Source organism: Uloborus diversus, chromosome 9, assembly GCF_026930045.1.
Source record: "Uloborus diversus isolate 005 chromosome 9, Udiv.v.3.1, whole genome shotgun sequence".
In the NCBI taxonomy this organism is placed as follows: Eukaryota; Metazoa; Arthropoda; class Arachnida; order Araneae; family Uloboridae; genus Uloborus; species Uloborus diversus.
Genome location: NC_072739.1, coordinates 108,585,372 through 108,613,212, shown reverse-complemented (window position 1 = coordinate 108,613,212; position 27,841 = coordinate 108,585,372). Strand labels below are relative to the sequence as shown.

The 27,841-nt window shown below is 32.1% G+C and overlaps 1 protein-coding gene across 1 annotated transcript; it reads left to right on the top strand.

The window, feature by feature from the left end:
• The first annotated feature begins 76 nt into the window (after positions 1–76).
• LOC129230743 (F-actin-capping protein subunit beta) lies at positions 77–27,715 on the top strand. The gene is made up of 7 exons (XM_054865169.1): positions 77–253; positions 4,417–4,506; positions 7,885–8,006; positions 12,058–12,313; positions 21,148–21,264; positions 24,947–25,012; positions 27,163–27,715. The coding sequence occupies exons 1-7, from the start codon at positions 251–253 to the stop codon at positions 27,337–27,339; spliced, it is 831 nt and encodes a 276-aa protein (XP_054721144.1). The 5' UTR covers positions 77–250; the 3' UTR covers positions 27,340–27,715.
• The last annotated feature ends 126 nt before the right edge of the window (positions 27,716–27,841 follow it).

Sequence of the window (27,841 nt, the reverse complement as noted above, 5' to 3'; positions counted from 1 at the left end):
ATTTTACACTGAATAGAGCGCCCTCTTCTGTGATTAACATGCATTTTCATGATGGTGTTTATTTTTTATAAAAATGTTGAATTTCATAGATTGTGTTTGGTCGGCTGATATGTCTTGAGTGTTTTCTGTATATGAGTGGGTGTTGCCTTAGTTTATGTCCTTTTAATTATTTAAATTTAAGCTGCTGTTCAAGAAAAATAAAACACTTTGTCGTTATTTAGTGTTGGAGTGATTGTCTTATTCTACAAACATGGTAAGCTCATGTCTGATTAGTGCTTCCGGCCCTGAACGAATTAACACAATGTTTAGATATTTGCTGTTGTTTATATTTTTGTTATTATTAAATATTAACTACTGTGTTTCTTAACTTTTATATTTGTGCACATTTTATTATGCATATTGAATAAATTAAATCAATTTGCTGCATTTTTCTCAAGCAATTGACGTAAGCCTATGCTTCCACTGGCTATCTATATCATATCACTAGCTCAGACTTGTTCTTTTTATCGTTGATTTATCGGGAAATAATATGCAAAATTTAAGATTTGTTCTGGTTAATATTCTTGATTCTTATCTTAAAAAAAAGTGTTCTCGAGCGAAACTGTACTAAGCAACATAGTTGAACAAATTCGATTATTGACAAATTAAACGGGACCTTGCACATGAGTTGGAGTTTTAGGGGCTATTTTGTTCACAGGAAGGGACAAAAGAAGCAAATTCCCCAGGGCCAGAAAAGTACCATAGGCTTTAGATGAGAAAAAATGTATTTCATGTCTCGAGTCCTATGTTATATTTCATCCCTGGAATGTGGTGGGATAAATATGGGTCGGTTCAGAAACAAATAAGTGCTTTTGCTGCGCCACAACTCTATGTCATGAAACTAAAAACACTTAAAATTAGATCTCTCACAAAATTTCATTTGTAAAAACAATTCTTTTATTACTTTCACGTTCAGTCAATTTATCTCAAAGGAAAGCTTCAGTTAATAGAAAAAATAGAAAAACTCTTCAGCTTTCAAGTTGTTCCAAGTGAAGTCCTTTATACCAAAGAGATTTCAGATTAGATTTGTAAGTTAAACATGCCCTAAATTTTTTTTCACAAAAGTTTATTTATTTATTTTCAAAAATGTGGAACTAGAAGTAAAAACTTGGATCAACCCATGTTAAAGGAGTAATGCATGGTCAAAACTGGCAAGTTTTTGACAGTTGGAGGTTTTAACCAGATCCGGCCTTTGACCGATTAGATTGAAAGGACCAAATTGGGCCTCTCACCAAAAGAAAAATTAATAATTTTTTCCTTTCAAACTCTTTTTAAAAGTTCAAATTTAATATTTAACTGATGTTTAATCTGGGAATACTGAGCTACTTTTAGTTCAATCAGTAGGGTAAGGAGATTCCTGAAGCTTTCAGCCAATTTTGAATTTGCCACAAGCAGCAGGAATTATAGTTAGCGAAATATATTTCCAAAAATACTTCTGTGAAATAAATTTTCATAAAAGAAGTTAAAGTATCTGTTCATTTGACCATCTGAAATCGATGATCACAACGACTGCACCAACTGGTCAGGAGAAAGGGAAATAGATAATGGGACCTAAAAAATGATTTTTTAATGATTATTATCGGTCGATTAGTACAGTGAGTAATAAAATAAAGGCCCCACCTCAGATCTTAACTACCGCAAAGGCAAAACAAAAAAATGATGCCAAGCACCCAAATTTTAATGGTCCCAAAGCTGCCATTTAAATTAAGTTTATTTATTTTGTTTTATTTATTTATTTTTGGCAGGAAATGTGCGAAAATTCAACAATGATGATATTTTCTGTTATATACAATTTATAACAATGCATCACATAATCTTGAATACAACTTGCTCCAAATATTACCAGTATTCTTATTATTGTGCAATTAATTGTGAAAGAACTGAAACCCCTGAATTACAGCGTGATTAATGCTTAAAACACCTTCAAAATAATTCCATAAAAAACAAATTTGCCAACAGCTACTCGTAAAAATAGAGAAATCAGTGCTGTCTTACAATCAGTCGTGGAATTAAAAACTTCGATTAAAACCCGCAACCACTACATTTTATTTTTCTCTTTTTAGAAAAAAAGTGTGGGTGTGATGAGGGATTGCAAATTTCTCTGGATCTTATCTACAGTTACTTTTCGTCTATTTTCTAATTTTAAAAGTTATTTCAATGAACGAAAAATTTCCTACGTAAAGAAATCTACATCAATGACATTAAAATGTTATAACTTTTGATTATAATACCAGTGATGCCCAACCTTTTTATAACCGCAGAACGAAAATCATATGATGACTCCCGTGGGCCAGAACACATATAAAAATGTAAAAATATTTTTCCCCCTAGATTTCAAAAAAAAAAAAAAAAAAAAAAAACATGGAAAAGGAAACAAATTTGAACTGAGAATTTTGTTACCATTACTTGGTATTAATACTGGATGCAGTTTGAATTTTATTTCCAGAAACCACAGGCCATACTTTAGTCACTACTGCTCTATACCACAACATGTAAGAATTGTGTGCTCTTTCATTGCTTAATTTCAGAATAAGATTTGAGTAGTGCATAGTAACTATAAAACCAAATAATATGATAGAAGTAAAATTTTTGTGAGACCAATGTTTTTATTTTATATGAGTATTAATCTAACAAGTGACTGATTGAGGACTACTTGAAGTCCCTGGAGCACCATATTGCCAAGGTTGAGATCTGCCGTCTTATCCCTCTCCTCGCAATGAAAGGAGACTGTTAGATCGCAAAACAGCCTTTCTTGGAACATGAGTTAAATCACAATAAATATGTTTTTATAACTTCAATGTTGAAAATTTCTGAGCAATGAGGTTTAAAACTTTTATTCCTCCAGCGAAGTCTCAACATAGCCTAAAATTTGGTTTTTAAAACATTAATGTCAAAAGTTTGTTAGGAGGTAGACAGAGCAGAATATGGGGTTCTGTAATTTCCAGAGAAGTGTCACAGAACCTTTCACCCTTTCTTTAAGATCCACACTGATAGATTAAGTCTAAGCTTTTAGAAAATTCCACAGGATACCTCCCCTCTTCTTTCCTTAAAATTGACGTCTGTTTCGAAAAGCATTCTAGATGCTGTTATCTCTACCATCAGAATGTCCTAAAATTGCATTTTTACACTTAAATTTCCAGAGGTTCATCCGATCCTCTAATGTCTTCTAAGCAAGCTTAAATTTGACTTCAGTTTTTAAATAATTCAGTCAAGTATCCTTATTCCCTTTCCCATAATTTTACCAAAAATTGCCTAAATTTATTTTGGCTTCAGAGTGCAAAATTTCTCCGGAGGAGGACTTTGAACCTCTCTCCCTTCTTCTCCAGACAAAAACTGGGTTTCTAAGACTTCAATTTATTAAATTCCAGTAATTATATTTTCCAGGGCAGGTCGATTGGGCAGAAAATTATCAATAACCACTGTATTTAACAATAATGTCAGTGCTTAAGTTTTTGTCGAGTTTTTGACAGGTCATGTCAAAACCCAAACCCTGCTCATGGTTGCCAGGTTTTAAAAACAGTAAATACGGCTTCTAAGAGTGAAAGGCCAGGGGGCGACTCATGGCAACAAAAATACAAAGTTGAAGGGAGTTGAGTACCACTATGCAACCAGCGTACATTTTTTTTCTCAGTTATATTTACACCTGTTTCAGTGTTATTAATTGAGAGAACCTCAAAATTGGTGACCAACATTTGCAATTGAGTGAAAAAAATAAATAAAGTAATGCATAAATTTGTTTAGAAAATATCAAAGATGTCTGCAAACTTTGAAAATTTTCTGGGAACAACATTGGCAGGTTCGTCTATATTATCTGTGGCAGAATGTATTCAACTGCAATTCCCTTTTCCTTAGTTGGTTTATTTATGTAATCTGTTATGTATTAGTGATTCTAATATCTATCCATAAAAAGAAATACGTCAATGCGCATTTTGGAAGAAAGAAAAGAAATCTTCTTTTCTTTCTTCCAAATGAATTTCCAAATCAGAATATTTTGAAGAATTTCTAAATATTCTGATTTAGAAATTCTTCAAAAATCATAGCTATTTTTTTACAAAATAAGCTACTAAATTTTTCTTTGCTCTTTTTTCATTTTAAAACATTAATTATTTGAAACTTATGTTTTCATACACTTTATTATTGTTTAAAATAGTAATTTTTAAGCTTTTCCTCTCCCCCCACTTTTTTTTCTTTTTTTCTCCCCCACCCCCCTTTTTTAAACTACAGATATTGTGCTATTGTTGATTCCAAAATATTAGAAATTTTAATTCTGTATGGTATGATTTGAAAAATCACTTAATGTTAGTTATATCACAGACTCAAAGCAGATTGAGTTATAAATATGTAGAGTGGTCTTAATCTTATTTATTTTTTTTAAAGACTGATCAACAACTGGACTGTGCTTTAGATTTGATGAGAAGGCTTCCTCCACAGCAGATTGAGAAGAATTTAAGTGACCTCATTGATTTGGTGAGAGTTGAATTAGATAAAATTTTTTCGACCTTGCTGTTTGTTTTTAATGATACAGCAGAATTTGCTATTGTTGCTACTGTTTAAGACAATGAATTTTAAGGTGGTCTTAATTTTTGAAGATTATATTCATCCATTCCCATGAAATATATTCTAATGCTTTGCACTCTAAATTATTTTTTTATTTATCTTTTTAAATTCAAGAACAAACAATCAACTTTCTACTCAATTTCTCATTATGCTTGATTGATACTGGTTCTTGATACTGTTTATACAGCATGAACAATAAGCAGACTTAGATAAAATGAAAAGCTTTCTGTGAACACAAATCCTAACTGGAAAATTTTCTACAAATAATTATTTTGCCTAATTCACCCTTGAATCAAGAATTAAATTTATATTCAAATATGAAAGAGACAGGGCCATGGGGAAGAATGATCATAGTCCACCATGCTCAAATTTCCCTCATTATGTTTTTGAGCTTGAAATCTGGAATCGTTTCCAAGTTAGCCCTCTTAAAACTCACTCACTATGATGATTCTTGCCTGAATAATATTTCTCTTGATTACTGTCTGATAATCTACGTGTTCCCATCGGTTAACCAGAGATTTTTAGAAAAATGAACTTTGATAGTTCTTCCCCGTAGCCCTTCATATAGTTTGTGCTTATTTTTCACTAACTGAAGAAAGCTGCCAAAACCATTAATATTTTTTTCACACATGTGCTTTAAAAGGTTTTCAAAAAAAAAAAAAAAAAAAGGCTTTAAGAGAAATAAACTGGGATTTTTTAAATTTTCCCTTAAAAATTTTTTTGTTTTTTAAATTAACGTTAGCAGTTAAAAAAAAGGAAAATTCTGCAGAGCTGAAAATTTTCTGCGAACGCTGTTCGTGCGTTCGTCTATATTATGCAAGACTGCCAATAAGTTCACACAGTTTGAAACTTTTATTCCAAAAACACTAACTTAATAATGCAAAAACTTTTTGCAACAACTTAAAGTAGTAATCAAAGTGAGAATCTTTACAGTCAATGCTTTGGAATAATTCCATCTTTTACATTCACCCAGAGATTAAGTGTCCATCAACATTTCTTGCCATATCTTTTGATTTATATTTTGGAAAAGAATGTTAATACCGCAAGAATATTAACAATTAATATGATGTTAATAGTAGTTGTGCTTCTGTTTGTTATAAAATGGATTCAGAAAACATAATCTTAATGGAAAAAAAAATATTTAATTAATTTTAATTTTAGCATTACATGCCACCAACCTAGAAGAAGAAGAAAAGAAACTACTTAGTTGACTATAATCATGCTGAAAGATAAATTACAACTAAGACAACTGACAATTTCTTATGATTGATGTTTTCAAGGTTTTGCTAACAGTTTCATATAGAAATATTTATTTTACATTCCAAATTTCTTGGAGTTTTTAATCTACTATGAACTTTGTCAGTGTAAAAATAGGTTCCATATTTGGTGCTTGTCAAGTCAAATGATAAGCTAGGCACCTACCAAGGTATATGTTTGCATGTGTATTTTGTGTTTTATTATTGAAGTTGTTAAGTAGCATGGAAATATCACATAAAAAAATTACATGATGAGGAATATAACAATCTGTACTTTCGTACTATACCATCAACCTACCTCACAAAATAAAATGTCATTATCGAATTTGCAATAAATTTGCAATGATGAAGTTGCTAAAAACTTTCTACTCATTTTAGAAAACTATCCAAAAGACCCATTTGGTAGATTTTATGCTCTTAATTATCATTTGCTCTTAATTTCAGTTTTGATTACAATGATCAATGAGATAATAGAGAAATGCCTAATAATAATCATCTTTCAATATGTGTTTTTTTTTTATTTACAAGAGGGCTCTGCCCCCTGCTTGCTAACGCTTACCAACCCCGAAGATTGCTTCGCAATCTTATTTGATTCACAAAGATTTAAATCGTCAGTTAGAAAGAATCAGATTATAAACGCACTATGAACTCCCTTTGGAACAAAAAGCACCCCTTCCCGGGTTTCAAAATAACTTGTACCAACTTGCAGAGCCATAAGGGATAAGGTGCTCCTGAGAATTGCAAAACTTCAGTTTTGTACGTTCGAAAAGTCACTTTCATATTTGTGATCTCTAGTAATATATTTTGCTCTTTAGCTCGAGGCTTGAATTGAGTTGAGCCTAAGATTTTCCGTTAAAATCGAAACCCTTAAAGTTTGTGAATAAGGGAAGAAGAAACAAGCAAATCGAAAAGACATAACTATGGCAATGCCAAATAAAACATCTATAATTTTAAAGGAGATGAGATTATTCAATCTTGATTTTTAACGGCTTGTAACTTTTTTCCTTTGGAGATAGAAGCTTAGTTTTTCGACCATAGGTCAAGTTAGATCTGGAGTAAAAAAAACCGCTCTTTCTAGTGGTGTCAGAAAGAAAACTGTAGGACAATTCCTTTACTTTTTACTGAAGCTGTAATGAAGAAATTAGTGCCTAAATTTTAGCTAAACCTAAAAAAGTCAAGCTAAAAATGCAAATGACTCCCCGTATTTAAGTTGGAGCATTCAATCAAATTGCGTAGAACACAGGGCAAGAAAAATCTTTAAAATTTTACATGCCCTGCCGTTTATGTTTGTCTAAAAACTACATGCCCCAATATAAATTTTACATGCTCGGTTGTTTCATAGTATAATAACCAAAAATTTGAATTTGTCGTATAGCATTAATCAGACAAAAAATTCAACAGCTTTATATCTGAAACAAGAATTATTTCAATATAAAACAGAAATACTAGAATAAACAGAACATAATAAGTCGTCATCAAATACACCAATACTCAATTTAAAAATTTATATCATTACATGCCCAGCCAGGAATGTAAGGGTAAAAGATTCACGCCCAATCGGAATTTTTACATGCCCCGGGCATGTCGAGCAATATAATTTTCGAGCCCTGGTAGAACACTGAAAATTCTACTTTCCAACGATATGCAATATTAATCAAGTAATTTTTCACCCCTTTAATAGGAAATAATAGGCAGGTTACGCGAAATTTGAGCTTAAAAATTAATTAAAAAATAATTTGAATTGAAAAAACTAATTCAAATTTTAAAAAACAAAACCCCAGGCGCAAACCACCAGGACTCGAAGTAATTTTCTACAAAACTTCAAGGCTGTAAGTGCTATGGGGTCTCCTGAGCCTGAGCGCAGGCACGCCACAGACTTTCTTCCAGAATTTCTTTGAAGCCTTACTTTTATTTACTATAAAGAGAAAATAAAATTTAGGATTTAAAATTGAGAGGCCTAGTGATAAATTCGAGCTTTTTAACTTCACATTCATAAAATGCTGTCATTTATTATTATGTTTTTTATAATTAGGTCCCAAGTCTGTGTGAAGATTTACTTTCATCTGTTGATCAACCATTGAAGATTGCTCGAGATAAGAATGTGGGTAAAGATTATTTATTGTGTGATTACAACCGAGATGGTGATTCTTATAGGTGAGCTTTTTATTGCCAAGTTTTCCAACGAATACTCGTCAATTCAAATTACTGGGATTGGGAATGACTTTATGGGTAGTTCTCAAAAGATGGGAGAAAAAAGTTCTGAGCAAATTTTAAAATTTGACATCAATTTTGTTTTTATTGAATAGTATGTACACCTAGAACATCATATACAAGCATAAAAAGACAGCAGGTATTTATAAAAATTAATAAATAGCAAATTTAATGATCCGTCTGTAGGTAACAGATTTTAGTCATCATAATGTAAATTTCAGTTTTTGAACTTTTCCTGTTCAGGTTTGAAAATTTTGTCTATTTTTAAATTCTGCAATGAAAAATAGGGGATTTATGAAGTACTTGAATGACTTTATGTAATGGTCCTTAAATAATAAAATTTTGTTATGGTTTTATATAATCCGAACCCCCCCCCCCCTTCTATTTTGCCATCGCAGGTGATAAACTCGCCAAAACTCACGCAGTTGGTGAAAAGGGGAGTTTCCTGCTGGTAACCCTTTGCTTATCATATGCTGTGAGTTGTCGCCAATCAGGGTTTGCTTGGTAATTTTTATGCAAAGAGAGAAATATCTAAATATTAGAACATTAAAGAATTATTTATTAAATAATTGCTGTTTTGATATTGATTTGTTGTCATAATTTGAAAATATTTTATCCAAAGTAACAGATAATCATGTTCGAAATGTTGCAGAGTTATGAGCTGCCGCTGTTTTGTTTACTTAAATGCAGTCGTTACAATCAAAACTTTTATTTCTATTGTTATTTATGTAATGTTCAATGCATAACGTATTAATTGTGCAAAATACCAATGGATTGAAGAAATTAACAATATAATAGCCTTTTTTATTAAGGTTACAAGACAGTAGATCAATCATAATAATGAATCAATGGACAGAATTATTGGTGTCTAGATCACAACGCAATTTGGACATCTCACATGTATGTTTAAGAAAAATGATTTTGCTTCAAAGATACTGCATGAAAGCATATGAAAACTCTTTAAAATAGTTAAAAATTGATTTTGAGGATCGAAAAATGCCTTTAAAACATATGTCATATACTTTGTTCTCAAATAATAGCATTGTCCAGATCGTAACTTTCGGATGTTCTTAATACTTCCAACTTCCTTTTTTTCTAAAATCGTTTACAAAATAAATAATATGTCTTTACTTTTGTAATTTGTGGAAAATATTACCAAAAAATTATTCAGTTTGAGATTCATACCCTTAATTTTTTTTTTTTTTAAACGTATGGAAATAATTAAAAAAAAATTTTTTTTTTTGATGGTCATTTGCTCAGTTAACATTTTGAATTTCCAAAAATGCCTTTTAGCTGAGAAAATATTTTTTAAAGGGTATTTGAAGAGTATTTTTTCCATAATTGATGTCAATTATTGTCTCCATACAGTATTATAATTTAACTCAAAAATTTTTGAGTTAATTAAAATGAAAGTTATTTGGTGTTAAAGCTTCAAAGTTGAGGTCTGTGTTAGCTCCCACCTTTTGAGAACTGCCCTTATTTATTTAACATAGTTAAAATATTTCTTTAAAACTTCTAGCCGATTGTCAGATTGATACTTTTATTAACTTATTTGCATAAATAAAATTTATCAAAGATTTTGCCCCTCTAGTAGTTGGAGTACTTAGATGAAAATTTAACTATTTATACAATTTTACATAGTTTGAAAATTTGCAAAAAACATATTTTTTTTTTAAATTTAAATTTACTTGCTTGAATAAAGCATGTCTGAAAGAGTAAAAAATTTTGTGGTAAAACTTTTCTGATGCAATTTTCCCAAAGCAAATCGTTGTGTTATGGCAAAATTATAAAGAATTCAAATTTTCGTGCTAAGAACTAGTTTTTGACCCTATTGTTTTTTGAAAGTGTCATCAGTCATCTCTAGTGAATGTAGAAGGTGGTCCCTACCCGTTATGTTAGGTCCCGGAGACCTAACTCAGAGACCCACTTAGACCTACCAAACCAATTGCTTGGTTTACCCGTTTTAAATGGTCTCAGAGAAATCTAAGCACATTGGATTCCTCGGGAATTTTATTTAAATGGGCAGTTCTCAAAAGGTGGGAACAAAAAAGTTAACTTTGAGCAATTTCAAAAATTTTCGAATTTGACATCAATTTTGATTTTATTCTATAGTATGCATACCTAGAACACAATATATGAACATGAAAAGACAGCAGGTATTTGTAAAAATTGTTAATTAGCAAATTAAATCAGCAATCTGTAGGTAACAGATTTTGGACATTGTTTTCCTGTAGGTAACGGATTTTGGACATCATCATAACGTAAGTTTCACCATTTTTGACAATTGTTAATCTGATTTTTAACTTTTCCAATGAAAATTTTATTTACTACTTTTTAAATTTTGCAATTTAATAATAAAGAGGATATTAATGAAATACTTGAATGGCTATACATGCTGCTCCTTACATTTAATAAAGTTTTGGAATGATTTTGAAGAAATTGATGCAAAGTTAAAAAAAAGCTTCAAATTAAAAATAATACAATTGTAAAAAGTGACATCAGTTTTAATAATGAATATTTTTTCTAATGTCACAAGAATTAAAATGATGTCTAAAAAAATTATTGAAGAAAGAAATTCGTATTTCTATTTGGAGATCGTTAAATTATGTTTCCAAAAGAAAGAAGAGAAAAAGAATTCTAAAATAATAAAAGCGGGAAAAAAAAAAAAAAAAAATTGCTAGCGCAGGTGATAAAGTCGCCAAAACTGGTACAGCTGACGATAAACTACATTTGTCAAATTGGAATTCCCCTCTGGTAACCTTTAGCTTATCGTATACTGTGTTGTCGCCAACGGAGGTTTGCTTGGCGATTTTAGCACAAAATGGCTTTCGGTTCGATCATAAGCAGCCATGTTTCTACTGTAATTTATGTATTGTTCAATGTGTAACATATTAATTATGCAGAATACCAATGGATTAAAGAAGATAACATTATAATAACGTTTTTTATTGAGGTTAGAAGACAGTAGATCATCAAAAATTGAATAAATGGACAGAATTATCGGCGTCAAGATCGTAACGCCATTTGGACATCTCACATGTACGTTTAAAAAAAATTATTTTTCTTCTAAGATACTGCATAAAAGCTTATGAAAACACTTTTAAACAATTAAAAATTGATTCCGAGGCTCGATAAACACCTTTAAAATGAAAACATCATATACTTAGTTCTCAAAAAATAGCATTGTAAAGATCGTAAATTTTGGATATGCATCAAATTTCAAACTTACTATTTTCTAAAATCGTTCACAAAGTGAATAATCTGTCTTTACTTTTGTTATTTGTGTAAAATATTAACAAAAAATTATTCAGTGTAAGATTCATACCTTTAAATTTTTTTTGAAACGTATGGAAATAATTAAAAAAAATTTTTCTTTAATGGTACATTTGTTCAGTTAACGTTTTGGTATGTCCAAAATTGCGCCTTTTAGCAAAGAAAATATTTTTTTAAGGGCATTTAAAGAGCATTTTTTCCATAATTTATGTCAATTCTTGTCTCTACACAGTATTATAATTTAACTCAAAAATTTTTGAGTTAATTAAAATGAAAGTTATTTGGTGTTGAAGCTTCAAAGTTGAGGTCTGTGTTTGCTCCCACCTTTTGAGAACTGCCCAAATATAAAAATAATACATGATATGATGCAATGCACACAGGTCAGAGAAGTCTGGTAGTGATAGGGAGGTTCGGGGTTCGAATCCCGGCTCGGGCATGGATGTACTTTCTCTCTTGTGTTGTTGTCCTTTCTTTGTGAATGTGTTGTTATGCTGTAAATGGCTGCCTACCCTATAAATGGGTCTTTATGGCATGTGTGTATTGTGGGAATTTACACCAAATCATGCTACAGTTGGAAAAGTGAAGCAGCACACTCCTAATTACTAGGCTGGCACAAGACAACAACAAGCTAACAATTGTGCTTTGTTGATAACAGTTTGAAAATTTATTTAAAAAAAAGTTCAAGTTAGACGTGTTGTACAATATCTTTTCATTTGTTTAGATCACCCTGGAGCAATACCTATGATCCGCCCTTAGATGATGGTGCCATGCCTTCTGATAGATTGCGCAAACTAGAGGTTGATGCCAATGAAGCTTTCGATCAGTATCGAGAGATGTATTTTGAAGGTGGTGTTTCATCAGTCTATCTGTGGGATTTAGAGCATGGTTTTGCTGGTGTAATATTAATTAAAAAAGCTGGTGATGGCTCCAAGAAAATCAAAGGCTGTTGGGATTCCATTCATGTTGTAGAAGTTCAGGTAAATTAACCATTACTTCTGTTCTCCACAGTAATATTTTTATTTTCAACATGAATTGCCTACACTGTGTATTTTTAGTTCATGAGATTTAGCCAATTCATGTTTGATGAAAATTTGGTTGATTAATAACCAGTAATTTTCAAAGTTTTGAAACAAAATTATCAAGATACTTACAAGTTTCTTTTAACAACATATTTATTCTTTATGTATTAAAAAAAAAAGCGCCTACAGTTAGCGGAAGCTGCACTCTAGTGTCCTTTTTTTCAGAATTATAAAAGTAATCTATTTAGACAATTTACATTTTTTATGTTTCCATCTTATTTGTAATGCACTTCGAAATCTGATTTCCTCTGTAAAACTGTTCCTGTTTTTGTGTACTTTGCAATTCACTACTTGGGCATTTCTTTTTGTTTAATATTACAGTAACCCCTCGTTATATCGCGCTTTTCAGGGGACAAAGAAAAAAAGAGCGATATATCCGAAAGGGCAATATAACGGAGGGCATTAAAAATAGTTATGTCCAATACACAAGTAAATTAGCATTTGTTCTTTTTGACATTATTTTCTAATGGTTTCAATGTGGGTACTATCACACCTATTGAAATTTAAGTAAATTTTCACTGTCAGAAAGTTAAAATCATCAAATGGCAAATGAAGACGATCTTTCTGAGCTACTGCGAGGTAAGTATGAGCATTCCAATACCCTCTTATTCCCAATATACTTTCTAATCCGTTTGACTTGCTGTAGAAAGATGTGAAAAGTAAAAGAAACCAGATTGTTTCCAGGAAACTCTTTCGCCAGTCTAGATCAATCTTCCTTTCTTTGATGCGAATCCCGGTTTGTGCAACCAAGCACAAATCTTTTCTGTACTAAAAGAAGGACGTATATTCTCTTCTACATGGGCTAGTATGATACTTGCTTTATGTCTCTCACTCATTGTAAAGGCATCAATACAAAAGAAGATGTCAAGTAGTTTACAGGCCATCTTAAACTGAAATATACTGTGCGGGTATGTACATTTGCGTGACAGGAATTGCTGCTGCTTTTCCAGCGAATTCAGAGAATTGCTCCCTTTTGTTAATTGACAAAATAAAGAAGAAAGAGACTTTCTCTGTGCATGTTTTCAGAAATAATTTCAAACTTAAAGCAAAATGTTTTTTCTCATTTTAAGCTTTAATATTTCGGGAGATAGAAGAAAAGAGCGATATATCCGAATAAGCGATATAACGAGGCGCTATATAAGGAGGGGCTACTGTATTTTTAACGTTTACATTCTGAACAGTGCACAGCAAAAATACAAATTAGTGTCATAGTTTCCTGTTTTGTTTTGGATGCATGTATATAAATTGTCTATGTTCAATAATTTTTGTAACATTTTTTTTTAATTTCATTTTCTTTCTTTTAAAAACTTTTATCTCTCAAAAAACTGTACGGATTTTCCTTAATATTTCTTAAAATTTACTTGCTGCATTATCTTATAAGCAAAGAGAATCTTATGCTTGTTTTAAAACATTTTTTTTTTCAAACCTAAAAGTTGTAGATTATTATTTTTTTTTAGTTCCAAATTTTGGGTCATTTCTAAACACTGATAACTTCGAAAAATGAGTCAAAGAAAAAAAGTTGTTTAAGGAGTAAAAGACATAAAACTTCTAGAATTAAAAAAAAAAAAAAAAAAAAAATTGCCAAAAAAAAGCATATAAACAAAGTTTTAAATTTTGAATAACAAGCCAAAAGATTTGACAGAAAAATATTTTTTAGTAACATGAAAACATTCATAACAGCACAGAGACCAGACAAAAACAAGAACAAAATGACAAACACTGAATAAGAGACAAAAATCCAATCTCCTGAAGGAAGGAGAACAATTTAGGATGAGGTGTATCCCCTAGTACAGGGCTGTCCAACTGCAAAGAGCCCACGGGCCAGAATTTCGGTCACTGATCACCTGGTGGGCCGCAGTTTGAAAATGTTGAACAATAATCTCTTACCTCTTATACAAAAACAATTAATAGTTGAATTATTAATTATAAAACAATGAAACAGAAGTTTTTAAAAACAATTCGCTTACATTTTACTGAGAAAACTGAGGCCGATCCGCCTTCTTGGCAAGGGCAGGAATATCAACATCGATGTGGGTCGCACAATATGTGTTGGCGGGCCGCCAGTTGGGCAGCCCTGCCCTAGTAGTTCCTTCAAAGATGGATGTAACTGATTGAAGTATTTGAAAGGAGTATGATTAAAACTTGGACATTCATCGAGGATATCCAATACTGTCTGATTTTAGTCTTCGTAATGTCTGCTGAAGTTGGCTCATCCAGTGCCAATGTCTTAACCAGAATAATTTAAAATAATCCGTGTAATTCGAAAATAAAGTTGTTGCAAAAATAATTTATTATAAAATTATAGTTTTACTAAATAAGTTAAAAGTTTCTTGATCATACTATCCAACTTTTTCAAATTAGGCATAAAATGTACACAATTTAGCTAATTTTTACTTCGACTCATCATTCTTGGTTTTCTTGCGTTTTGAAATCCAATTACATCTGCCTTTGTAAAACTCGCCCATTTTTGTCTACTATGTGATTCTATTGCTTAAACATCACTAATTTTGTATTTACCATTATTTTTAGTTCTTCTTATATTTCATACTCTGTATTAGAGGATTGCAGGCTCATTTTTTTGCCACTCCAACTCAAAATTTTAATTCAGTTGCATAGGAGTTGGTTTGAGTCAATCAGGGGTGCCCATCCCCCCCAAGCTCAATGGCGCAAATTCCCGCCCAAAAATTTTCCCGCTTTCGAATCTGGTGACACATAACAGTTTTTAGAGTGTGTAATTTCTAGTCAAATTCAACGGGGGGGGGGGGGGGGGGGGGAGAGCGCTAACAAACTGAAATATTGTTGGATTGTGTGACCCACCTTGCCTTCCCAAATTTTACAACATAGTCCTTGTGTAAACAAATTTTAGGTACCCCTGAATTTTACTACACCTTTTTTTCTTTTTTTTTTTTTAACGTATGAATAGTTACAGGGAGAGTGGATTCAACTTTCTGGCTTGGGATGGAGTCATTACTAGATGTATACAATATGAATCTTAAAAACGGAAATTTATTGCCACTTTGATAGGGGGTCCGGGGGAAATTTTCGAAATTGTAGTTTTAAAACTAGTTTTAGACGATCTCTGGTGATGTTAGGGGGATACATGGTTTGGTGTTCCCTTCCCAGTAATTTTCCAGCATTGAAACTTTAAAAGTGCAACTGTAGATAGTCAACGTTGTGTTAAGGAGGGCTCTCCCTTGTTTTCACAGTTTTAGTTCTAAGAATGCAGTTTTAGACTATCTGTGGTAATGTTAGGGAAAGAAGATATCCTAGGGCTCGCCCCAGGGAAATTTTTAAAATTAAAAGTCTTAAAAACGCTATCTATGGTTTGGGGAAAAGCGGTTTTCTGAAATTGAAGCTCTAAAATCACACTCATAGTCGACCTTTGTGATGTTAAGAAAAAAAAAGTTTTCAGAAGCTCTGCCGAAATTTTCTCGAAATTGAAGATTGAATTATTGAAAAATTCAACATTATTGAATTTTCAATAATGTTGATGAGAGTGGGGGAGGGGGGTCAGGAGAGAGGTGCTCCACTTAAATTTTCGAACTTGTAGCTTTAAAAACGCAATTTTGATAGATCTTGATAATGTTAGTGGAAAGTACATTTCGGTGCCATTCCCCCACCAATTTTTTGAAATTGATACCCCAAAAACACATTTCTAGGCTGGTGTTTGATCGTGTTAAAGAAAGAGGGGGGAATCAGGGCTCTCTCCTATAAATTTTTCAAAATTGCAGTACTAAAAACTCAGTTTTAGATGACTGATGATAAAGAGGGTGTTATTCTGGCATTACAGTACGGGCTGTTACAGTTTTCCAAAAGTGAAGTCGCATAGCCAAAAAAGATGGATCACACACACCGTGACAGATATTTTTCGGAAATCCTCAAAAATGAATTCAGCTATTCAGCACACATCGAAAACCAGAGCTCGAGAGTTTTAACGAATCCAGTATCCTTCTACACGTATTAAATATGGAAGAAAGTAAATATGATTTACGAAAAATAACTTACACACCTTAGGAACAGACTGTTCTACCTCCATCAGCGAAAACCAACATCACTGAAAGTTTTAATAAAAATCATCTAATGATAAATTGAAACAGTCAGTTTAAAAATGGTAGAGAAGATGGGAGTTAAGTGAAACGAAAAATTCTTCATAAGCTTAATCTAGTTAATGAAGAAAATATATTAATTGTCGATTGGAGGGAGAAAAAAATGTGTTTTCCGCAAACTTCAAAACTAGTTCATAACAATTGTCAAATGAATCAACGAAAGACTAGAGCATACTGGTTAGAATTATTACAAACAATAAAACATTTTAGACCATTCTCCCTCTCATCACTGTCACACGTATTCATCATGCAAAATTGTGCTTCTTCCAGAAAATTTATGAAAAACTGAAAAGAAATCAAATTGTCTCATCCAGCTTTGAAACGGATACCAACTCCATGCCGTCTGTGATGTTCCCTTCAAAAAGAGACACGGTCATTAAATTTTGGAAAGAGTACCAGAGCCGTCGCTAAATCAAAAAAACTGGAGGGGGGATACGATTTTAGCGGCCCCTTGTTTCCAACGCATTTTCCAATATGCAGAGAGAGATGATTTGGTTTTTGGTTTTTAGCAGAGATAGTCATATTACTAGACCTTTTAGTGCTAGCAATAAAAATTTAATCGTAAGAATAATATTCAATCAGAATTAGGGGGTGTCGGAGCGCTACCTTCTTGCATTATTTTGAAATTGAAGACATAAAAACGCAGTTTTAGACTATATTTTAAGTTTGGGAGGAAGGGGAGAGGAGGTCAGGACAGCCTCTCCCAATATTTTTTCCAGATTTAAGTTCCCAACACAATCGTACATTATATTTATGTTCAGAAGAGGGGATCCGGGGGGCTGTTCCACTCGAAATTTCAAGATTCTTATTTGAAAAACAGTTTTAGACAATCTATGGTGATGTTAAGGAAGGAAGATCGGGGTCATCGTTCAATAATTTTTCAAAATGTAAACTTCAATGACGCATTCTCAATTATTTCTGATTATGACAAGTAAAGGGAGGTCTGGGGGCTCATTAACGGGAAAAATTTGAAAACTGTAGTTCGAAAAATGCAACTTTAGACAATCTATGGTGATATTAAGGAAAAGAGAGATGCCGCCCCCTCCCCAAAATGTTTTGAAATTTTGAAGCATTAGAAACGAGATTGTAGACTGTTTTTGTTAAAATTTAGTGCACTGCCAATTTTTTTTTATAAGTAAAGCCCCGAAAACGTAATTTAAGCTAACCATTGATGAAAGGGGGAGGGGGGAGTTTTGAAAGGGCTCGCGATCGGAAATGTTTCGTGCTTGAAGCACTAAAAGCGAGATTTAAGATATTTTTCGATCATGTTGAAGAGAGGGGGGGGGGGGGGCATTCTCTAGAAAAATTTTCGATCTGTTGAAACCGCAGTTTCAAAAATTTGAGGTAATGTTAATGGGTGGAGAGATTCGGAGTCCTCCCCTGTCAAGTTTTCAAAATTGAGATTCAATTAACGCAATCATAGACGATTTTAAATACTGTAGAAGATTTTGGAGATCTCCTCCGAAAAATTTTCTGAATTGAAACCTTAACAATGAAATTTTTGAGGATCTTCGGTAATATTTGGAGGACGACAGTTTTGGGAAACCTAAGGGAGTTTTTTTAACATTACTGCCCAAAAGACGAAATTTATTCGGCCTTGAATGATGATTAATGATTAATGGAGAGTGTTTCTCGGAGGTTAAGTTGGGAGCAAGCACTCTCACGGTTTTTCGAAATTGCAGTCCTAAATACTCAGGTGTAGGCCATCTTTAATGACGTTATGGTAAGGGATGGGGTTTGAGAACGTTTTCCCGGGATTTTTTCAAAGCCTAAGTTTTAGAAACTCACTTCCAGCCCAGCTTTGGGGACGTAAAAAGGAGGGCTTGGAGTTCCCCACTTTTCCTTTCAGTTTGGCTACGTCCCTCCTATCTTCATTGTAAATTTTAATTATCGATAAACATATTGTGGTAATATTTTCTTCCAATTTTTCTTTGCCAAACATGGTTATTTGCTTGGATTTTCCATAATAAAGTTTTCAATTTCCCGCCTAATATTTTTGTTTTCCTGCAATACAAGCGTTTGTGGCCTTAGAAAAAGGACTTTTAACATTTTGAACGGAGGTGGTAATTTTCAGCGATACCTTAGGTCTTTATTCCACTTCATCTTATTTTAAATGTGCCTCCTGCATCTCTTGATCAAGCTTTGATTTACTTACGATTTTTTCATTCAAACATTTAGAATTTTTGGTGTGAGTATTCATTACAATACCTTCAATCTCTCTTTGCATTTAACTGTTCCTCTCTCTCTCTCTCTCTTTATTTCAAATTTATTTCGGCGACCTATACATTTTTCTCCACTTAGCAAATTATTTTCAGGACAACATTTTTCTTCAAAAAAAAAAAACATATGGGAATGTTTCGGCGACGTCTATCCTATGGGCTGCCCTAATAAAGCTGCCCTATTTATGTTTTTCTTTTTTTTTGCCTCTGTCTCTCTCTTTAAAGAGACAAGGCGTGCACCATGTTAGTTTTGTCGCCGGTCCTCCCTCCCATTTTGCTAATTTTACTCTATGTACAAAACTTTAATTTGAATCGAGCCCATACTTTCCGACTAGACAGACATACCCACTCTGCGGCGTAGTCAAGTGCACTGCACAGAATATTTTTTTTTGCGTAAGTAAAAGTTTTTGAAGCTTACATTTCCGCTGTCCTTACTTAGATACTCTTAATAAAAGAGAATCATGGATGTTCCTAAATTGTATTTTAAAATTACATTTTCTATTCAAATTTTAAAAAAATACTTTTTGTCACATCGCTAAAATGAAATATGCGGCCCCACTTCTGAAAAATTGGGGGGGGGGGGGGGGTGCTACGGCGATGGCCCTGAAGAGTACGTGAAAAAAGTATTATTAATGCATCTATTTCTTCCTGAATGAGTTAAAATATTTTTTCGTTCCAAAGTTCAAAAATTCGTTTTCTAAAGAAAAAAAACCTTCTGGAAAAAAATCCCCCCAAAAATTTTGATGGCGCAACTTGCGCCATAATCCCCCCCTGTGGGCACCCCTGGAGTCAATGAAACTGGTAAAAATGTACTTTTAATTTTCCCAGAGTTTATTTTAGATTTTATGCAGATTTTACAAAATAAAATCTGTTTGAAATAGATTAAAGATGTTTAAGGCGATAAAATATTTAAAGCGGGAAATTTTGATAAAAATCTATGCAAAAATTTTATCAGTAAATAGCTGCAAGTTACCCAAATTTAGTAGTTTTTTTCATTATTTTTAACCTTCCTTAAAATTTTGGCAATCATACCAGTTAATTTACTTATGAAACATTTTAGTCTTATCAATACTTTGCACTGGTATTTATCATCCACCAGGGACATATCATCGTTCTTATTTTTGTGCAATTTTAATCCAATTTAAGCAAACTTTTGATTAGGAGTGGAAAATGTGCATAGAAGTTTTATTGATGTCCATTTCCAAAAGTTGGCAAGTATGACATAATAAATAAAACTTAAAGTAGTTTAGTGTCATTGGTGGACAGGGCTGAAATCACAAGAGGGAAAAAAACTTACATGTTTTCTTTCACACTAAAGTATTTTCCAATAAGGGTTTGCTCACTTTTTGAGTAACAATTTAAACAATTATACTTTGTATAAAGTAGATTTTTTTATATGAAAGAAAAAAAGGTTTTTCTGGGATGTCAGAAACCAGTTGAAGTTTTCACTTTGTCCACGGTCTGACAAGATTAAAGTAGCTAACACCCCCAACCCTCCTCCAAACATGGAAGAACTCTATCTAATTCTTTTCTAAATTATAAGGTCGAAGAAATCCAATGCTTTCTCTATCTCTTTATGAATGAAGATGAAGCTTGCAATGACCAGTGATCAACTACAACTGAAGGTAGCTGCAGCCTTTCTTTTCCGTGCTGCTTCCCTAGTCTAGTTTTGAAGTCCATCTGCTTTGCATTCCTTTCTAACGTCCCTGGTGTCAAAGGCTAAAATTTGTAGTTTCCAGAACTTATATGCACGTCCCTCGCCATTCTTGAGATGACATGCTTGGTCTTACACATGTCTTGTATCGCTTGTCAGAAATTACTACAATAGACTTTTCCTGGTGTTTTCATTATTTTACTGAAATATTTCAACTGTGAAGAAATTTTTTATCCTGTCTAAAGCTTAATTCAGATATCGTCGCACGTCCCGTTCACTGTGTTAAGCGGACAGCCGTACATTTCCGAAAGGGGATAAGCATTCATATGTTGCGGACCCATGTAAAGCACATGACTACTCATCCAATAGAGAGCATCTTGTGGAGACCAATGAAATGTGACTCACAACTGGATGGACTTCAAATATCTAGCTTTTCGTCACGTTGACAAGTTCCAATATGGTTTGCTGTCATGGCAACACTGACCGAAAAATAGTTTTAGTTAGAAAAAATCGTTGCGGACATGATGTTCGGACCATGTTTGAATTATGCTTAAGCAGCGCAAAGTGTCACTAACAGGAGTTTCGCAATAAAAAGATGTCAGGAAATCCAAAGCCACTTAACATTAAGATAATATGGTAAAAGTTTGGGACCTTGAAAAAATGCCGTGAAATCTGGGTATAGAGATAACGAGGTTTCACTGTGATTGTTATTTACAGTATGTTTCTTTGAATTTTCTTGCTTTTTCTTTCTAGGAAAAGTCCAGTGGAAAGAGTGCACATTATAAATTAACTTCGACTGTCATGCTTTGGTTGCAGACCAATAAGTCTGGCTCGGGGACTATGAATTTAGGAGGTAGTCTTACTAGGCAGGTTAGTATTAAATGAGTAGAAGTCATTGTTGATTATATTAAAAACTGGAAATAAAGTCTGTTAAAGCAAGAATGATTACCAATAAGAAGAAAAAATTAAAAACGCATTAAACCCTTATTAAATCGAACTTTGTGCATCTAAATGGCTGCCCAGATTAAGCAGACTTTATGAATGAAATTTGAGTTAGGGCAATAATGTATTTTTGTTGACCTAGTAAATACTAGGTATTTATCAAGTATACTTAATTTTCTTTTATGCAGTTTTATATTTCATTCTCTTGAATTCAAAATACAATTTTTACTGTGTACATTAGTTTGTTTATATACCTTGGTTCAATTTCTGTATAGTTGAACTCTCTTAATACTATAATGTTTAATAAGAAATCATGGCTAAAACTAACATTTTGTTTGTTAAGTTTGGTTTGCTATTTAATTGCATTAAAAATTTTGCATATAATAGCTACATTAAATTGAAAGTCTCGGCAAAGACAAACAAAAGTTTGTGACATCTTTACTTAAAATATTCTTGGTTGAATGCCATAATTTTCTTTAATAGAAATTATTTATCATTTTGTTAGATAGTAGTAATCCTATTGTGTATTGAGAAGAAAATGACAAGAATTTTGCATAGAAGATAAAGCCCATACATTTGTTTACCTGTGGCATTTCAATTTATCCGAAAATAAAACTGTTCATCTTCCATCGTGGATTACAACCTGTTCCCTGATTGTCGATCATCATCTTCCTTTTTCAATATTTTCCAAGAACATTCATTTATAAGAAATGAGTGATATTTTTCCGAATATACGATAAGGTAGGATAAATTATGTGTTAGTAGTAATATTTTTGAAAAAAGGTAAAAATTTCTTAACTTTTTTTAGTATCATTCACTCATGATTGTTACTAATAAAGAATAATATGAACAAATTTGTGGGTTTTTGATAGTTTGTATTAATAAAGTTCAACTTTAGGTTATTTAGCTTAATCCCTACTTTCAGTTATTTGGACGACGTGGATCCCCATTTAGTTCGGATTAATAAGGTTCTACTGTAGCCAAATTTAAAAAGTATAATTAAGTCTTTTTAAATTTAAAAAACAATTTTTGTTTACTATTTGGATGTTGCATCAAACAACTGGTACTTAATTTAAATTCGAATATATGTGTCATTGCTGTTCGGTTGAAATGCAAGCATAGAATAAAGGCAAAATTAATCTTGTGTGATTTTAAGGTTGTCCTTTCATTAAATCGTGTCATAAAGCTATCTAGTATGTTGCAAAACACACTAAATATTGGTTAAAATGGAAATTTTTTAAAATAAGGTTTATTGTTTGGTTGATTCTTCTTAAAAGTACTTTTCACTTAAATTTGTTTCACTTTAAAGTTGTTTTCATTATTAACATTACTGTAACAATAGTAAAAATAATGGTTTAAAGCATCAATTCATTTATTTTTTATTTTACACATATTTTTTGTTAAAGAAATATAGTTTTTCTTTGTTCCATATAAGCGTTAAATACATTACAGTTAGAGATGTACCAAGTACTCAGTAACTACTCAGTACTTGGCATACTCAACCAATACGAGTACTCAGTACTCGGCGAAATTTTGATCAGATACTTGATCAATACTGAGTATTTGAAGAAAAAAAATGAATATTGTTGAAGACGGATATTAAAATTTATAAAAAAGTGCAAGCATATCTAATATTTTGATATCATTTACAATTTAAATTTACAAGACAAATTTAAATTTTGAGAATAATGAAGTTTCTAATGCTTCAGTGGCATAAATCTTTATTTTAATATCTCCAAAGTTAATAAAACTTATTTATTAAACATTGTGCGAAAAAGGTAAGTGTAGAAAATATGGAATTTTTATATTAAAAATGGATTTTTGCTACAAACAAAAATTAGTTATAAGAAATATAAAAATACCTTTGCTTAAAAAATAAAAGGAAATAAAACAATATTAAAAGCACAGTGCAGGAACACTGCAGACACATGTTTTGGGTTACAAGGAATTCCTTTTTCAATGCACAAAATGTGAGTTCATGGATTTAAAGGCACCCAACAAAAGTAGGATTTTTTTGTCGAATGTCTTTACATTCTTTAGCTTACATTTTATGCAGTGAAAAAAACGTTCCTTGTAACGCAGAAACACGCAGTGTTCCTGCACATTTGTTTTATTTGCTTTTAAAAATTATTTATGTTTGGCGGACTAGAACTATAATAGAATGGTATAATTTGTTTTACTTCCAACTTGATTAATCATATCTTTTATTTATTTATTTTTAATTTTAAAAATAATTTTTTTTTGTTAAATTTTTGACACAAACAAATTTTTTTAAACAATGCGTAATTAAATTTCGGCAGAAATTCAGTTTTAAAACTATTATATAGACAAGGAGATCTGTACTACTATTCCAATAAGTGCAAAATTCATCACATGTGTGTCAGTGGTTCTTCTTAAAACATAATTGGTGCTCGGTAAGTCAGCCGAGTAGTGAAAGGCCGAATACTTGGTATTCGGCTACTTGGCCATTGTGCTACTAGGTACATCTCTAATTACAGTAGTCCCTCCTTTGAGGGACTCCCCTGAATTCGTCTCTTCCTCTGTTTAATGGATAGCTTTCTGCTCCCAGCTCCTTTGAATAGGGACCTCCCTGTCTTTACCTCTGTATGCTTGGTTTAAAAAGCTGAGAAAGTATTGCAAAAATTAGTGTATAAATGAATAAAAAATATTGAATACACTGGAATATTCAAGGTTCACATTTTGTCAGAAAATTAGCTGGTGAAAGTTTGATTTAAACATCTACAAAGTCTGTACTCTAAAATTCTAGCTGAAACCTTCATTCATTTTTCTCCTTTCTCTTCTCCTCCTCCAGGAGTTGGGGTCGGAGTCGGCCATTTTCCTTCCGACTCCGCAGCCCTGGAATTAATACACTGTATTAGGGGTGCAACATTGATGTTTTTGAAACATCGATACTTTTGTTAAAACAGTGATGTTTTTGGAACATCAATGTTTTGGGTTCAATGTTTTTTTCGATGTTGATGTTTTTGTATTTTAATTGAAAATTATAATAAAATTTCTCGCAGAGAAGTGACATCGATTGAGAAACATCAATGTTTCAAAACATCATTCCTCAAAATGGAAGAAAAGAAAAAAACGATGGTATCTATAAATTGACCTCAAAACATTGAACTCTCGGAAACATTGACATCAGTGTCATATCCATTATACTGCATACAAAAGGGATTAATGTCTGACACAAGGAAGTACTGAAGCCCTATAGTTCTCAAACGCAGATCAAATTTTTTTTATTGGCTTTACTTAGAAGTTTCTGTAATAATAGCTATAATTCAACGAATTGAAGCAACGCCAAAAGAATTCACTGATCCACTAAGAAACATTTGTTAGTGATTATCATATATATATATAAGTTTGTATAGTATATTCAAAAATGTATGTTATATATTGATGAAAAGATCGATGTTTTAATTTCTTAAATTGATGTTTTGTCATCAATGTTGCATATGAACTTGTAAACAGCCTTTGAAGGATGGATGCCTCAACTTAAGGGGGAAAATGTCTAATCACCCTTAGTGTCCCTTATTGAGAAATTCTATTGTATTTTTCATGTATGAAAAATAAAACCTAATTCATCTATTTTCAAATTATTTAGATTGAAAATGATTCTAATGTAAATGAAGCAAATCCACACATTGCCAATATTGGAAGGATGGTTGAAGTGAGTAAAATATATCATTCTTAATTACTTTTATAAACATATAGACTGTAACAGAGTTTAACTGAACAGCTTGGTTCAGTAAATGTTAGTAAATTTCTTAAATAAAAAAAAATTACTGGGGATGTATTTTTTTTTTTGAAATGTTATCTTTATTACTCCTTGCTATGTATTGGCAAATGCTTAGTTTGTGTAAATACTTAGTTTATGAAATTAAAAACTTATGCATTTGCATAAGCTTATTAGAATATTTGCAAAATATTCAATTGCTCTATACCTCTTAGAACAGCGCACCATTGCACCTGCCCATTGTTTTAGATGTGTGATCACAATAAAAAAAGTAGTTCAGTTTTCAACAAAATGTTATGCAAAAAAGTTTGCTGACCTCTACACTGAAATAAAATTAGGGTCGCATGCAAATAAAAGCACTAAGCAAAATACGACTTATCAATTTTGCCCCTCACACTAAATCTTTCACCAGCAAAGTTGGTTATTTTCAGAATTAAATTTTTTTTTATATAATATGTCAGACGGAGGGGGGGGGGGGGACACCCAAAGGGGAATTGCAAGTTTTTGAAAAATATATAAAGCTAAAAGCATTTTTCAGACTGCAAATTTGAAAATTTACTGGGGGAGGGGAAGCTCTGGATCCTCCCCCCCCCCACATCTTGGAGTGAATATTTTACTCAGGATTAGGGTCGTATTGTCAAAGCTTAGACCTAGTAAAGTAGGGATTTCCTTTTAAACCACAAAACTTAAACCCATTATTTTCCCCTGTGTTTGAGATATGTTTGAAATAATTAAGAGGCCATCAATTTTATACCCTCCCTCTAACTTTTTAGACTTCACAATAGCTCTGCACATATGCGCCTAGGGCAAGCGTTCATTGTTTTTATTTGTCTTTGGTACATTGACCCACTTAAAATTTTTTGACAACACAAATGTTGTTTCTAAAAATTGAATGAATTTCATGTTTTATAAAACATTAAGGCCTTTTTTCTTTAAGTGTTTGTTGGGGAGGGGTAGACACCACAAATTACTGCCCCGGGTGTCACCCATGCTAGATATGCCACTGTATTATGCACATGTATTGTAATATGTCCATTGTCCCACTGCTAATTAATGCCTTGGAAATATTACTGGTGACTGCCGTCAGATCGGTATTCTGGAATGTGGTTCTTTTCCGAAAAGTTTCGGCACAGCTTCCATTACAGGGATTAGTGCCAAAAACTAATCTGCGGCAGTTCACATGAGTACATATAAGGCAGTGAGAAGCAAAATGATGGCGAAAAAAAATTAAAAGCGAAATTAAAAATTTTGAGGTAACCAGTATAAATGGGGGGAGAACCTCTTTTCTGTTTTGGTGCGAGGGATAGTAATAATATTCCTGGTATATGCTGCTGTAGCAATTTTCAAAATGTTTTCAATAAAAGCCCACTAGCATCTTAACTGTAAACTTCTTTAACTTGAAACTTGAAAACTCCCAATTACATTCCTTTGTTTCTTGCTACCTCATATGTGAATCAAATTTCGTTTGATTGTGTGCAGTAGTTTATGAGCTAGAGCGGCAAGAAAAAAAAATCGCTTGTGCGTATCGTCGGCACCATGCCTAACTAACGAATATGTGAAAATTGGCACTAATCAGATGAGCTAGCTACAACACTAAATACACTCTTTTTTCACCTGACGCGCTTAGTTATTTTCAATGTTTAAATTTTTATAGATAACTTTAATATTAAAAAAACTCTTGTTTGAAGTAGTTATAACCAGTAGCCCTTTTTGAGTACTATGGCAAGCGTCAAATTTGAAAAACTCGATTTTCCACATTCTTATGTTTAGCATAGTGCTGAGGATACACTGACAAACATTTTCCAAAAATGATCAAAATGGATTCAGCACTCCTCAAAATGTGTAAATCCATCAAAATTCGAAAGATTTTACCAATCCAATACTTTCTTTTAAATATTAGGTGTAAAAAAAAGGAAAAATTACTTTATTTATTCACCCTTTGCCTTTAATTTGGTAAAATTATTGCAAAGCAATGAATGAAGGGTGTAAGAAAAATGTCATTTATGAGTTTTTTTGTAACTTAAAATTTTATATTCACATAAGTCAAATTTGTATTTTCAATTATTATTTCTTTTCTTTTTAAGGATATGGAGAATAAAATAAGAAATACTTTGAATGAAATTTATTTCGGCAAGACCAAAGATATTGTGAATGGACTTAGATCTGTGCAATCACTTTCAGAGCAACGGCAACAAGCTGATTTAAGGAATGATCTTGCCAAAGCATTACAGAAACGGCAAGCAAAAGGAAGTGATAATTGAGCAAATATTTTAAAATTAGCTAAACAATTGAAGACTTTTGTTGACTTCAAAAGGGCTGGAGATGTGTTACAATTTTTTAAGTACTCTTAAGATGTTGGAGCTGTGGCAACATCATTGATTGTGTGAAGAACTATGTCAATTTTTTATACTTTTCTGCTCTAAAAGCAACATTTTCTAAATTGGTTTATGAGTAATCATTGATACATTTTTATTTTCAAAAATGCATTATATGTTAAAGGGAGATTCATAGTGTAAATTTGTAAGATATCATGTTAAATAATTATCAATATATGTTTTCTGGTATTATTTGTTATGTTGTTCTTATTTCAACACAATATTTTCCCACAAATGTCATGTATAGTATATAAGATACTTGATGTTGGTTTTAGTAAATTTTAACTCACCAAATTGTTAAATATTTTTTTCAAATCTTAAGTTATTTTTTCACAGGTAATGTGCAAAAAATGTTTTTTTTAGTGCCGAACTAAAAATGTTTTTTTTT

Bases quoted from the DNA above. Each gene is read 5' to 3' on its own strand.
- LOC129230743 (XM_054865169.1), top strand. The intron at 4,507-7,884 runs GTGAGAGTTGAA...TTTTATAATTAG, and splicing joins TAAGTGACCTCATTGATTTG to GTCCCAAGTCTGTGTGAAGA. The intron at 12,314-21,147 runs GTAAATTAACCA...TTTTCTTTCTAG, and splicing joins TTCATGTTGTAGAAGTTCAG to GAAAAGTCCAGTGGAAAGAG.